This window comes from Ptychodera flava, chromosome 12 (genome assembly GCF_041260155.1).
Source record: "Ptychodera flava strain L36383 chromosome 12, AS_Pfla_20210202, whole genome shotgun sequence".
In the NCBI taxonomy this organism is placed as follows: Eukaryota; Metazoa; Hemichordata; class Enteropneusta; family Ptychoderidae; genus Ptychodera; species Ptychodera flava.
Genome location: NC_091939.1, coordinates 9,638,087 through 9,651,917, shown reverse-complemented (window position 1 = coordinate 9,651,917; position 13,831 = coordinate 9,638,087). Strand labels below are relative to the sequence as shown.

At 43.6% G+C, this 13,831-nt stretch overlaps 1 protein-coding gene and 1 long non-coding RNA gene across 2 annotated transcripts in view; one reads left to right on the top strand and one right to left on the bottom strand.

Annotated features, from left to right (window-relative positions):
• The first annotated feature begins 398 nt into the window (after nucleotides 1-398).
• The window catches only part of LOC139144921 (mitogen-activated protein kinase 1-like), a 53,668-nt gene continuing 40,235 nt past the window's right edge, over nucleotides 399-13,831 (top strand). Inside the window, exon 1 of the mRNA XM_070715753.1 lies at nucleotides 399-565. Within this exon, the coding sequence (XP_070571854.1) occupies nucleotides 450-565 (116 nt within the window). The 5' untranslated portion in view covers nucleotides 399-449. The remainder of the gene's footprint in view (nucleotides 566-13,831) is intronic.
• On the bottom strand, nucleotides 2,907-13,071 carry LOC139144922 (uncharacterized). The gene is made up of 3 exons (XR_011554874.1): nucleotides 12,937-13,071; nucleotides 3,873-4,057; nucleotides 2,907-3,249 (listed from the first exon to the last, which is right to left on the bottom strand). It is a non-coding gene; the product is annotated as an uncharacterized lncRNA (long non-coding RNA).

The following is a 13,831-nucleotide window of genomic DNA, read 5'->3' as shown; positions in this document are numbered from 1 at the left end:
ATTTGTCAATCATCCTTAATGCTGATATTTTGTTATTCAGACCTCGAAAGCGCAAATGTTGTGTAAAACTTCAAGTGAAACAAGGTAATTCCCTGTAGAACGACCTTTTATTGTGGCTTTTCTTTAATTTTTTGAATATTGGATTGCTTGTGTCAGTCCTATAAGTCTACTTGTTTGTTGTGTTATTCCAGTATTCAATTCAGTATCGCTACGGTGACAATGGATTGATGCTTGCATGTTCCGGAAAACGTAGCAAAGTTGTTGACTTTGAAGATGTGATTTGAACGCCCTCAATACTACAAAAAAGCCATGTTGATATTTCGTTGCCCACCTTGCGACTCGGTTTTTGTTTACCTGCTATGGATGGGTCAAATAAATTACCATACAGCCATGTGAGCTAACTTAGCCAATCAGCAGCTAACATCGACTGCAGCTTGTCAGAATTCAAGATGGCGGCCGAGGGTGAGCGTGCTATGCCTGAAGTGGTTCGTGGACAAGTATTCGATGTCGGACCGAGGTATACCAACGTAGCTTACATTGGAGAAGGAGCCTACGGCATGGTCTGGTAGGTCAATATGTTAATTTTCTGTGTTTTTCTCGTCTGCAGCGATTATTCCGACGTGCAGGTGTCACGCCCTCCTCAATATCGAATCTGCCCAGCCTGTCGCGTCTGATGCCATCGCTGGCCTCGTCTTGTATTTTGCCTATTCAACTTCCGCCGCGGCTTGATTCACGTTTGTCCCGGTACTTAGTTGTAGGCTGCCGGGAGAAAGTTACAGACGATGAGTCGTTCGTTTTCGGATTGTGACACCAGCTGTCGTTGACTGTGACCTCAAAACTGGGAGGGCATAATGGCTGGGTGAAATTTTGCGATTGTTAGGCTATCGGAACCTCCTTCGAGCGCCTGTGCCCATAATTTCCTACCTTGTAAGGTCTTTTTGGGAAAGGCGGCATAGGATGACATCATCCTAAAGGTACGCCCGCCTTCGTATTGGTTTCGTTTGATAGGGGGAATTGTCAAATTTTGTAATTCGGATACGGATTTCATAAGTGAACGAACCGTTATATTTTGAACTACGCAAATGTAGCACACTCATGAATGGAGATTTGTTCACGCAAATGTTGCACAGCCTACAGCTACACTCCCCCATAGTTTTACAGTAAATACTCTATTGTATTGACAGTTTGAAGTGACAACTCTTGCGGTTTTAAGGCACTTGTTGCCGGACTTTTGAAATTGACAGAAGTTAGTGTGGTGGTGATGTTGTATGTTTTTTTTTTTACCTCAGAGTTGATTTTGACATCTCGCATCTAGTTCTACCCTCATGGTTTGACCAGAATCCGCCAAATGATTTTCCTTATCTCTGCGACAGTCCTTTGTGGAGGGACCGTGTCTTTGCAAATTATTTACCCCCTGAGATCCACCGCACAGCAGACTGGGCGACGTCTCTATACGTAGCGAAATTATCTCAATAGTGGTAATTAACCTTAAGCAGAGTAAGTAAGCTTCATCATAAGAATTGTTATGATAGTGGCATCGGTCATACCACAGCCCCTCACACCTCTTGCAATAAATGAGGGCAGTGTGTCAGTAAGTGCCACACCATGTCACTCAGCTTGGGTAGTTTTTGCTTTCAAATCTATGAAGATGACAGGTTCAGGCCATCAGAGTTCATGATAAGGACTCGTTGACCCAACAGGTGACATTTTTTTTCAATTTCATAGCTTGTTCATGATCATGCAATGACTTTGTGTAATATTTTGACACTTGTACATTAATGTTCGTTGAAACCTAGGACAAGATGACATGGAGTAGAAACTGATTCCAAATGTTGTGAATGAATTAATATTGATCAGAAGATAAACCCCTCCCCTTTCCCCACCTTTGAATAGACATTGTCACAAATTATTGTCTGTGATATATGGCGCTTCCTTTGAAGTTGTTTCTGCTGTGTGACCACTATGGCCACAAAAATATTTTACCAACTCACGGTCTAATTTGTAACTTGATTTTTTATTGATGCACAGACACAAATAAATCATTAAGCAAAATAGCATGTATGTATAGTTGAGTATTGATGTGTCCAAAAAGGGTAGATGTACTCTAAATATCACCTTGTAAAATGGCAAATTTTACTCAGTTCTCTTCATCTCTTGGTGCGAATTCTACTGTATGCATAGCTGAGCAGAAGCCATTCAGTGATTTTGGTGGTAATTCAGGCATGTTAGTTTACTTATCATGATGGGTTGTGAGGTCATGACCCTATCCGTGTGCCAATCACTGCAATCTCCCGACATAGCTTGTACAACCATAAGTTAGTGTCTCTGTTTTCCATGTTACACTTTCAGTTTCTACTTCTCTGTTTACCTAAAGGAATTTGGTATCTCATGGATTGACATCAGTGAATTTGACAGCTCTGCCTATGATATATCGGTCATGAATGCACGCAATGCGTTTGTGTACATATATTTTACATGCCTGTCTTCAGCTAGGTGTAGATGGCCTTATTGTGAGGAATTTCACAAATGTCTATCACACAAGTATCTGTTTCAAAAGCCCTGGACATTTTACGTTTTTGTTTTTTCAATTTTATCACCAGTTGTAATTTTCACTGGAGATTGCAGTTTTATTTGTATGTACTTGCCTGTGTACTGAAGAGAGGAGATTGATGCTACATCATGTACCGGTACATTTTACAGACATTGTGCTTACTTTGGGAAACAGTATGATATTTGAAAGAGGCAAATGGATTGTGTTTTTACAGAACGTATGATGGTAATTTTTATTAAATTTGTGATTATTTATGCTACATTGGTTATTCCTGAGCACTTTCACCCTTTTCCCTGACAACGGAGTCAATTAATTTGCATGAATTTCTAGTACATACCAGAATTGCTTTCCTCATTCTACCTACCTACTGTACATGTAGCTTTAATAATACAGCACGCAGTAGAGCTGCATCAGCTTGTGGTTCCTAATGATTCTCCAGGAGTCTTAGTAAAGAAATACACAACTTGTAGTGTTGAATAAAAATTACAAAAATTATGCAAGATAGCCGTTTTTTTACTGAATGATTCGCATTGCAAATAATTGTGCTTTATAGATGAACTGTAGTTTCTCACAAAGCGGCAGACTTGATCATCATCTTCCAGTCGTAACTTCTTGAAAATCATATGGATCTTCTCATTAGGCCCATTCATTACCAGGTTTTAAATTACTGTATGACGTTTTCAACAGGTTAGATGGACCTAGTAGTGCATGGAGACAAAAAGGGAAATGAAAGGTTAGAGAAGGAACTTGATGACCTGTCTGCTGACCATTCACAGCAGGTCTAATTGTTATCTTGGTCATCTGATGGTATCATAGGGTGCCTGTCAATGCCACTGTCATCTGCTGTAAAAATTCAAACTGTAAATGCTCATTTTTGCCTTCTTTCCTTGCTGTGTATGTATCTATATAGGATGTATGTTAGTGTGTATATAGACTGATGTTGCACATGTATGTTTGTAGGCTTCATGGTTTTCATAAACCAAAAAAGTGCTATATTGTTATCTGTTCTTATCACATGAAGACTTCAGTGATAGGTTAATCAGGCTGAAGTGTAATCTTTCTTGCCACCTACGTTGCATTACCGGAGTTTCCCTCTTCAGCACATGCACAAGACATTGGTCTAAAACTTTAGCCTTCAGTGGCACATTTTCATTTCCAGAGGTGGACTTCTACACGTTAACAAGGGATTGACTGTTAACGGCGATCATCCTCGACGCAATACACCTGTTCTTTACATGTATACCTCTCTGATTTACACTTTGCAAGCCCTCTAGGCTCAATTGAATTTTAAGTAATGGAAACAATTTGCATTCTGCTTTACCTTGTCAAGATTGTTCCTCTGCAAGAATCTTTTTTCTGGAGCAGATCAGAGAATAATTTGTACTGATGAATAAAAATAACCTTGAAGACCATATCCGGCATGTGCTGCCTTAGGAAAACGTGTTTCACTACATGATTTCCAAGGTTGTTCCCATTGTCAATTTTCCCCTTTGTTGATTCTGCACTCTGAAAAAGAAATGTTTGGAATTTGATTGACACAATTGAAAAGTTGGTAGCAATGACATAATCAAGAGTTAATGGATCCAATATTACAAAGCGTGCTCCCAGACCAAGGTTACGTTCCATTAAATCTCTGAATATCAGGTTCTGTTTACATGGAAAGCAATATTGTGTTGTTTTTGCGAGGTCATTCTGGTGAAGTTATGTACTTTCTTACCGTGAGCCATAAATTGTTTATCGTCGCTTATTGATTGTTATTGGCAATGGGTCAAGAAAAGCCATTAGCTTAACCTGACAATGACATGTCAACTCACATGCTGTGGTTTATGATAAATTATACCATACAGTATATTGATGGCACAAATGCAGCGATTTGATTGGTCGAGACATGAAAAGAACTGTGGTATATTTGCAATATACCATGGTTGGCAAAAGTGCAAACTCTCTGGAAGTGCAAAAATCCGTTTTTGACTTTTCATCCCAGAATTTCATCATACTGTTATGATATAATAAATCATACTCAGTGATCGTATACCACTCAATTTTGACCAGTTCACTTCATATATGCAAAAGCTATGGTGAGTGCATATATGAAGTGGACTGATCAAAATCTCGTGGTAAACCAACCATTGCTGGGGGTGCTTTATTGCTTTAATCTCATTTGGGTCAAATCAGTAAAAATCACCAAAAAAGAAAATTAAGAGGCTGAGATAATCCCTTGTGACACATGTTAACAGGCCGAGTCAAAATCTTAGTATTAATCTATTTCTTTGCAAGACAAGTCAATGAAGATAGGTCACTGTAAATATTTGTTTTTCTGAATATTTCATGGATTGTCAAATGATCAAGTCTGTGACATAGTTTATATAGGACATGTCAAATCTGTGGAAAATTGACATTGTGCAAGTAGTGTTGTGTGATGTTGATGTTGAAGTCCTGTATTTCTGGTTGTAACCAACTTGATGTGATGGTCGTCTGTGAACACTGTAGGAAGAAGGTATGATTATAAAGCAAGATTTTATCACAACAAGCTATACTGACCCAAATACCCCTCATTTCTACATAACAAGGTCAATCACATCATTTGAAAGTTGCGGTATGAAACTATATTATATTCCAAAAGTGGATATCCAACAAGGTGAACGATAGCCTCTGTTCCTTTGGCATCAGTATATTGAATAATGTTCATGGCTTAAAAACAGCATGAAGAAAGTAATGTTAGTAATATTCATATACAAAATAGCAAATAGATGTTTAGGATCATGATAATAGTGTTTACAATATTGCTGTTTTTGAATATAATTATATAAAAGCACCTACAATATTTAACCCTTTTCCTGCCAAGTCGGTGAAAATCCGCTTGAAATTCGGTGTAGCTAGAATCTGAGCAGCCACGGCCGTTATCCTGCCAAGGCGGTGGAAATCGGGCAACTTTTTGGTACCCCCTTTCCTGCCTAGTCGACGGAACTACGTGTAGCAAACCCTTGCTCGCGCTAGGGGTTGTTCGAGGACAGGTTTTGGGCGAGGAACGGCGTTTGCTCTCGAAATGGGTTCACAGAGAGTCCAACGACAGGGAAAGGTGCGGAAGCTACCCAGCCAGTCCCCCACCCCGGTGGGGGACTGTTTTTTTTTGGGGGGGACGAGTAGCGTACTTGGCAGGTTAGCACGTTGACGTATTCTAGCGGAGTTTGGGTTAACTTGGCTCTGAGGCACTACATAGATTGCGGCCGAAATTGACCGTCTCGGCAACGCTAATCTGTAAGGCAACCGCCTAAGACCGCCTCAGCTGGCGGTGCAATTTTTGCCAATGGTGCGAGACGAAAATCACGGACTTGGTCCTGATTGACGGGAAGTGCGGACGGATTGACGGACTCGGCTTTCTGTAAGGCAACCGCCTAAGACCGCCTCAGCTGGCGGTGCAATTTTTTGCCAATGGTGCGAGACGAAAATCACGGACTTGGTCCTGATTGACGGGAAGTGCGGACGGATTTGACGGACTCGGCTTGATTAGTCCCTGACATGGAACTGATCCGAACGGACTTGAGCGACATTTGTGAAGGGTAACCACCGCTTTTAACCGACTTGTTACCTTCTCGAAAGGACTACCCACTCAGATGTCGGACGTTGTCGGCTGCACTTGGCTCTAGACGTTCAAGCCGTGCAACGAAACACACCGCCTCAGCCTTGCCATTCAGGAACATGGCCTCAAAATTTGATACCATTGTTCACCGACTTGGCGGCTGCGGTTAGGTGCGTGAACCGTTGTTCACCGACTTGTTACGCCTATGTTGTCCCTGTGAAGTTCGGCTAACGGCCGAGTCTAACGGGAGTTGGCAGACCTGTGTTTGGTTTATACCGTAGTATGACCGACTCAGGTAGAGGTACCTGTCGGTATATTCCGAGTTTTACGCACTCGGGCGTCAATGACGGGTCGTCATCACCGCTGATGACGTAGACGTGCTGGCCACGTTATTTGAAGGAGCCATGTTTGCCCAACGGACGAGGCCGAGACAGCCGTTGACAATTTTGGCATCCTTCATCTTTGACCGCCTTAGTTGGGTAAGCCGCTCGGCAGGCGACGGTTATGACCTAAACAAGCCGCTGAAGCACTGTTCGTTGCCGTACAAGAACGAGACGGCCAGTCCATTACTGCTTAATGGGCTGTCGGGTTGGCTTGTCACCGACTTGGATGACAATACGCCCTGCGCAGGCGTACTTAGAAGGGACATGAGGTTAAAGATACGGGTTTCCCACCCGTACTAAACATGGGCTTGGGCCAACGTCCTTGGGTGGCAGGTGCGCATGCCACGTACCCAGCTGGACGGAATGTCAAGTTGAGATGCTAATGACATTGACTATGTTATGCTAAGTGCTCGAGGGATTTGCATCGCAAATGAGTATTATTAGCATATCAAATGGTGCAGACAGGCAATTTACATGACGGGTAGGAATGTCAGCGCCGGTTGGTGGACTGATTGCCGTAGGTCCATTATAATAACAGGTGGATGCATATATTAACACCCCTGCGTCCAATCATGTCCAGGGCTTTGTTTCCCTGTGGCTTTAAAAGGGAGGGACCTGCTAGTCTGTCGACACTGTTCCAGACATGAGCTTGACGGACCGCAGAAGTTTTCTGAAGGCGAGCAGACGACTGAAGCTCAAAGATGCAGAGTCTCCGGGCGGTAGTGGTAGCGATCGTTGTGATGTCCCTAGTAAACGTTCTAAGAAGTCGGGCAAGAAACGCTCCCGTAAGGCGAAGCTATCTCCGGCTGAAAAACCCAGTGGTAAGCGTAAACGTAGAGCGATCGTTCTGCCGATGAGGATGATGACGGGTCACCGGTCACCAGTGGTTCTCACCCGGCTGCTCCGGGAGAGACTACTTCACCTGCAGAGACTACATCTGCTCTTGTGGGAGATACTTCACCTGCACAGACTACCTCTGCTGCTGCTAGTGAGACAGTGAGTAACGAGACGGCTGATGCCATTGGTTCTCCCCCGGCTGCTCCGGGAGAGACACCACCTGTTGCTACTATGAGCCCTCATCCTGCGTCAGGAGAGGTTCCTGTGCCCAGTGCGAAAGAGCTTGAGTCCTCGTCATCAGCAGAGGCTGCCGAGCCCGCTCCTGCCATAGTTTCGTGTGCTGCGATGTCCCCGCCGAAAAAGATAGTGCGGAGGGTTCGTTATCAGGATAGCCCACCTGATTTTGAGCCAGATATGATCCTTGATGCCGCTACGGGCGAGTTCAGGCCCAGACGCCCAGACGACGGTGATATCACCGCTGAGTCCGACTCGGAGGTTGACGAGGATGCGGCAGAGGACGATGACTTTTATGACAGGCAGTATGTAGGTGAGGCAAGCTCTGACGACGATGATGACGTTGCTGCTGTGTTGGCGGAGGACGACACCCCTCCTGTCTGGCGTATGTCGGAGACTACCGATGCTAATATATTTGAGGAGACCGATTTTGACCATGAGAGAGGACCGACTTTCACCTTGCCCAGCCACTCCCGTGAGCTCGATTACTTTTTTAAGTTTATTCCAGCTACACTGATCAGATTGGCCAAGGACGAGACTAATAAATACGCCAAATTCCACCAGCGATATATCGCTAGGAAAATAGATAAATACTGGCGTAACGCTGACTACCGAGAGGTGCAGGCGTTCATTGGCGTCTTAGTCTGTATGGGTGTCGACCGTAAATCATCAGTGGAGGATTATTGGTCTAGCGATCCCTTTCTGAGAAAACCAGGGTATTTCTACTGTGATTACCCGCAGTCGCTTTCAGCAGCTTATGCGATACTTTCATCTGGCAGACCCAGAGAACGATCCACGTCGTGATCCTGATGAGGCACGCCGCCGACGTCGGTGTCAGGAGGATCCCCTGTATAAAATCAATTCATGGATGGAGCCCATAGTTGACCGGTGCGTAAATAATTATAAGATGGGTAGAGAGATCTCCATCGACGAGGGCATGGTGCGATTTAAGGGCCGTTCTAAATTTAAGCAGAGATTACCGCATAAGCCTGATCGAGACGGTTTCAAGATATGGCAGCTGTGCGACTCCACCACTGCATACATCGCTAACTTTGCACCGTACCTAGGTGTGAAATTTCGGGATCGGACTGATGGGAGACGGCAGGAGCGAGGTGTGGTGAAAAGAATTACGATGGAGCTGGTCCAGCCATTCTGTGGATATAATCACAGCCTATTCTGTGATAGCCTGTTTAGCACGGTCGTTACTGCTAGAGAGCTGATGGAGACCGGGATCTACATGGTCGGGAGTTTTAACCGCCGTAATCGTCGCACCATGCCCCCTCAATTAATTCCGCCGGGTAAGAAGAAGCGCCTTCCTCTGTCTGTTGGGGATATGAAAGCCACGACCAGAACGGACTCTCGTCTTAACATCACTGCTTATCAGGATAGTAACGCTCAGGTGCTGATCTTGAATACGGTCTATCCACCCTTGGAGTGCGTGCCAGTGGGGGAGGGAGACGAGCGGCGACAAGTGCCTCTGTCGCTGTATAATTATCGCCGGTACATGGGAGGCGTCGACCGAGCCAACCAGAAGCGCAAGTACTTTCACACTGGGCGCAAAAAACCACAGATGGTGGACATATCTGGCATGTTACCTGATTGATGTTGCCCTGGTAAATGCATATATATGCTTCAAGCATGTACACCCTGATAGTAAGCTGACCCATAAGATGTTTCATCTGCGTGTCGGGAAACAACTCATTGGCGGTTATTGTGGGCGATCGCAGCCCAGTGTGAGAGAGGTCGAGGCCACTGTTTCTCTTGCCTCGTACATCAATCCACAAAATCAGCCGATGCACGTTGTCAGCCGTTTGGAGGGGCGGCAGAAATGCTGTAAAGTATGCAGCAGAGAGGGTAAGACCACTGCGAGCGGACGACTGTCTGAGACGTCCAAAGGATGTAGTCTGTGCGGGGTTCATCTTCACGAGGGCGAGTGTTTTGCGGCTTTTCATCATCGCATGATGCTACGAGGTAAGAGGAGCATTGGCGTGCAGACCTCTACTCACACAGCCCCGACGACACCCATCAGCAAGAGAACCCGACGTAAATAACGGACAGGGGACAGCTTCGCCTAACAGTGGCTTGACTGTATTCTGAACACGGACCATGATCACATTTTGAGCACGGTTGTGCCGTTTGTTTGTGCTTTACGATCCCGCTGATTGTAAATTGAAACACGGATTATTTTGTACAATCCCCCGATTGTAATCTTTGTAACACGGACCATGAACTCGGACGTCGAGACAGACTCTGAGATTTATTATTCGGCATAATGTAAATTATTCCCGAATAAAATACTATCTATGGATCGCATATTTTCGTTTGTTTTGTTTAGACGGATTATTTTGTACAATTCCCCCTATTATAATTTTTGAAACACGGATCTGCCACCCCGATTGTAATTTTTGAAACACGGACCATGCACTCGGACGTCGAGACAGACTCCGAGATTTATTGTTCGGCATAATGTAAATTATTCCCGAATAAAATACTATCTATGATCGCATATTTTCGTTTGTTTTGTTTTTACCCCCACTTTCGTTTTGGCAGATCCGTAAGGACGCTATAGTAATGGATGAACGTGCGTTGTATCACGTGGGAGGGGCACAGCCCAACGGAGGCTGTGCTCGTGCGACGTAGACGTTGTACCAACCATCTGTCGTTGGGGTTAGTGCATAGAGCAGTTGCACTGTCCAGAGCTAAGGTGGTACAAAACTGCACCTTAGTAACAACTGCACAACTAACCTGTTAGGAAACGGTAACACTAACGAGCTAAGTGTTCACTGAACTGGCCAAACTACGTACACGCCTTCCTTCAATGGCGGAACTATGTCGTTGACACTACGTCAAAGCAGACTGCACTGTGCGACTCTTCCAAGTCGTTCAAAGTACGTGGCCAAGTGACACAACCCAGGGGAAACAGGACAGGTTTGAGGGTGCTGCCGCACCCATAGCACTAACCCCTGGGTCTTCTACTAACCCACGAGAGAGGTGACGTTTCCCCGGTGTGGCTGTGCGTGCCGGCGAACGAGCTTTACTTCCGCGAAAGTAAGCTAGAAAAGGGCATAAAAGTGCACGTCCCCCGGGGCAAACAACGCCCGTGACCTCGTCATTTTCTGGACACAACCTCATCAGCGGTTGCCCCTCTATACGGGCATGCAAAAATTTTTGAAGTCTAACACGTATATGGTCGGTAATCGTACCCCGAAAATGCGGTATTTTCCCGCCAAATGCCTGGCAGGAAAGCGTGCAGGAGAGCCTATCTTCTGTAGACACGGAAAAGGGGGCCGGTTTTGACCGACTTGGCAGGATAACGGACAGGGGCGCTCGGCAGGAAAAGGGTTAACTGTGTTGTAAAGTTTTGTAGTGTTGCGACATGCAGCCGGGACAATCATACCGATTGTGTGTACACAATCACCAGGTCTGGCCTATTGAAATGTAAATTCTGAAAAATTCCAGCATGCCGCGACAGAGTCTGCGGAGTGGTTTAGGTTGCACCTGAGTAATAGTGTCATGTTTTGGTAAGCAAAAAAGATTGTGAAAGTATTTGCCATCTTTGAACTAATGAGCGGCAATAACTGAGTGCACAGTAAAATTTTCAAATGACCTGATTTTGTACTTGCTGAGAGATGATGTGTCCACTTAGAAATAGCGAGTGGTGCCTTGGTAACAGAGTGATATTGACATCAGTTTTCTTTTGCAAAATATCGGGAAATCTGTCACCATAGAGATGGCAAGATAAGTCAATATTTTCTGATTTGTAAATACACATTAAAGTTTTAAAGATGTGCAGTTACCAGTTGTGTTTTTCAACCCTAGCACATAAAACAAAAGACTATTTTTATCAATCAAGTATTGAAAAATTGTGCTTTTTTCAATCCAGCATTATGGAGTGGGTGTAGCAGCACAGATAAAAGGGGTGAGCAATGTACGTGTATTGAACTGTGTTTGTGAAATTCGATACCTGAAATAAATATATCGGGCTATCTATATTGAAATCGACTGTTTTGTAACTAGAGTGCAGTCGCTATATTTGTAAAAGTCAATATCTGATGTAAACACAGCAGTGACAGACATGGCAAAGGTTGTGTTATAGTTCTCTAATTAAGGCTGAGCTTTGGCTTGAGGGTTCAATGTTTTGAAATATGTAAACGAAAGCAGTGGTGTAGGTAATAGGATACAGTCTTTAAGGACAGTATTAAATAAACATAGTAATTCTGAAATATAGGGTCAGACTGGAGTGTGCTTACATGTGCTGTGTTGTGGGCAATGTCAGTTGTCACGCTCTGTTCCTCAAATTCGGTGTGTGCCATTGAGGAATTTGCTGCGGACACACTTTCTTTTGAGATATTTGAGCTTTCACGCGGTCAGCATCACGCCATGTGAATCAAACTTACTAGTGCTTTACAGAAAGTCCAGATATGGATGCTACCACTGAAAGCATGGCAGTTTTACTCGCCTTGGAAAGGCAGGATTGCTATAAAATTGAAAGGGCGTCAACGTTCATCCCTTGCAAATTGCACCGGGTCATGTTAGGGTCACTGTTCTTTCAAGTCTGTGCAGTTTGGGCCAGCAAAGGAGGTTACTGTGAGAATAAAAAATGCTCTGAAAGCATCTGACTGACTGCATTTGCGCTGTCAGAAAAGCAACTTTTCTTTTCATGCGTATGACAACCTCTTTAAGAAAGGTGCATTCAGCTTGTGTTCCTCTCTGCACAGTCCAGGCACTCCCCTTGCTTTTCATTCACTGTCTGTACACAGACGACATACAGTAGCTCAAGTATTGTCCTGCTTTTCTGTGTAGGTCATTGAAACACATCACAAAACGTGCCACCAGTTCACCAGCCTTCTCTTTCACCTCTTTGTATAAGGTGAAACTCCATCAAAGGACTTTGCTGTTTTCCGCCGGTGCTCCGATCAGTTTTCAGTGGAATTCGGAAACACCTTCCACGTCTCTGACCTATAATTATGCATATTCAAATCATTGGTTGTTGTCATGAATGCTATGTTATGCACAAGGTATGGTTGCTCACTATAAGGTTTGTAAATCAGTGCTACAAGCTGTCCGAGTCAAAAGTGTGGAAATTTCACAGTTTATTCCATGTCATTGGTAGTGCTTGAGTCAGTTGATGAAGTACAGCTGAAGGTTGTGAGCAATCAATTTGATGGGAATATTCAAATTGCATTTCAAAGTGGTTGAAGGTACCCAGAATTTACGAGTGCTGTGTTTAGTAGGTCAGTGGAGGTCACCGGAGTGAATGGACACGTCAAGACAGTGGCTTGACAAACGGAAACTAAGGATCGATCATCTGTCGTAAACTGTGTCCTTTATAATCGTGACAAAAAACTCACCCACACTGTGATTATATTGTCCACCTCAATAGTCAGAGTCGTGTCGAACACCTTGCATATTTATCTAGTGACATCCTTGTAAGATGAGATGCTTTACCTTTCGGAGGCGTTGTGGGTAGTATTTGTGTAGACAACATGATGCTGGGGTAATAACTGCTTCATAGTCATACTGTTTATGATGTATCAACAAGGCCAACTTGGTTTAACCTGTTCACCCCAAATTCCCTATAAACAGGTCCGCATTCACCCCTGATAACAATAGGTTTGGGCTGAACCATGGTGTTGAAAGGGTCAAAGGTAGATTGCAAGGTGGACAAATATTCTGACTCTCAAATTTTAACAATATTTTTCTTGTCTACTTTCTATTTTGAAGTTCTTGAAGTAAGGAAAGTTTTCACGGTCTGAACTTTTCCCTAGAATATATATGTAGATAGATTGTTTTGTTTTGCAATCTATTCTCATTCTTAAATGGCAGGAGTTTAAAGATTTAAAACAACCTGATTGAAATGACTCTTCAAATGTAACACCTTTATTCTTGTTATTCTTGCGGTTATAGTATTTAACGAACATAATTTGAAAATTTCACAAAATTTGATTAAGCCAGAGTGGAGTTAAATTTTTTTGAAATGTTGAAAACAGGAGAAAAAGAAGCCAGGAAATTTGGTGATTTGCATACATTTGCATAAATTTACACTAATTTTTTACCAAATTTATGAATGCTTGTCATTGAAAAAAGTGAACCGGACCAATATTTTAATCTTAGGTTAACAAATTCCTGAAAATTGAGTGAATCGTTTGCAAAAAGTGATTTTGAGCAAAATAAGCTGTGTTATGTGCAATGCTATCTTAAAAGTTGTCTTTTGACATGTAGAGAGGGTTAGGGTGAAAGGTTAAC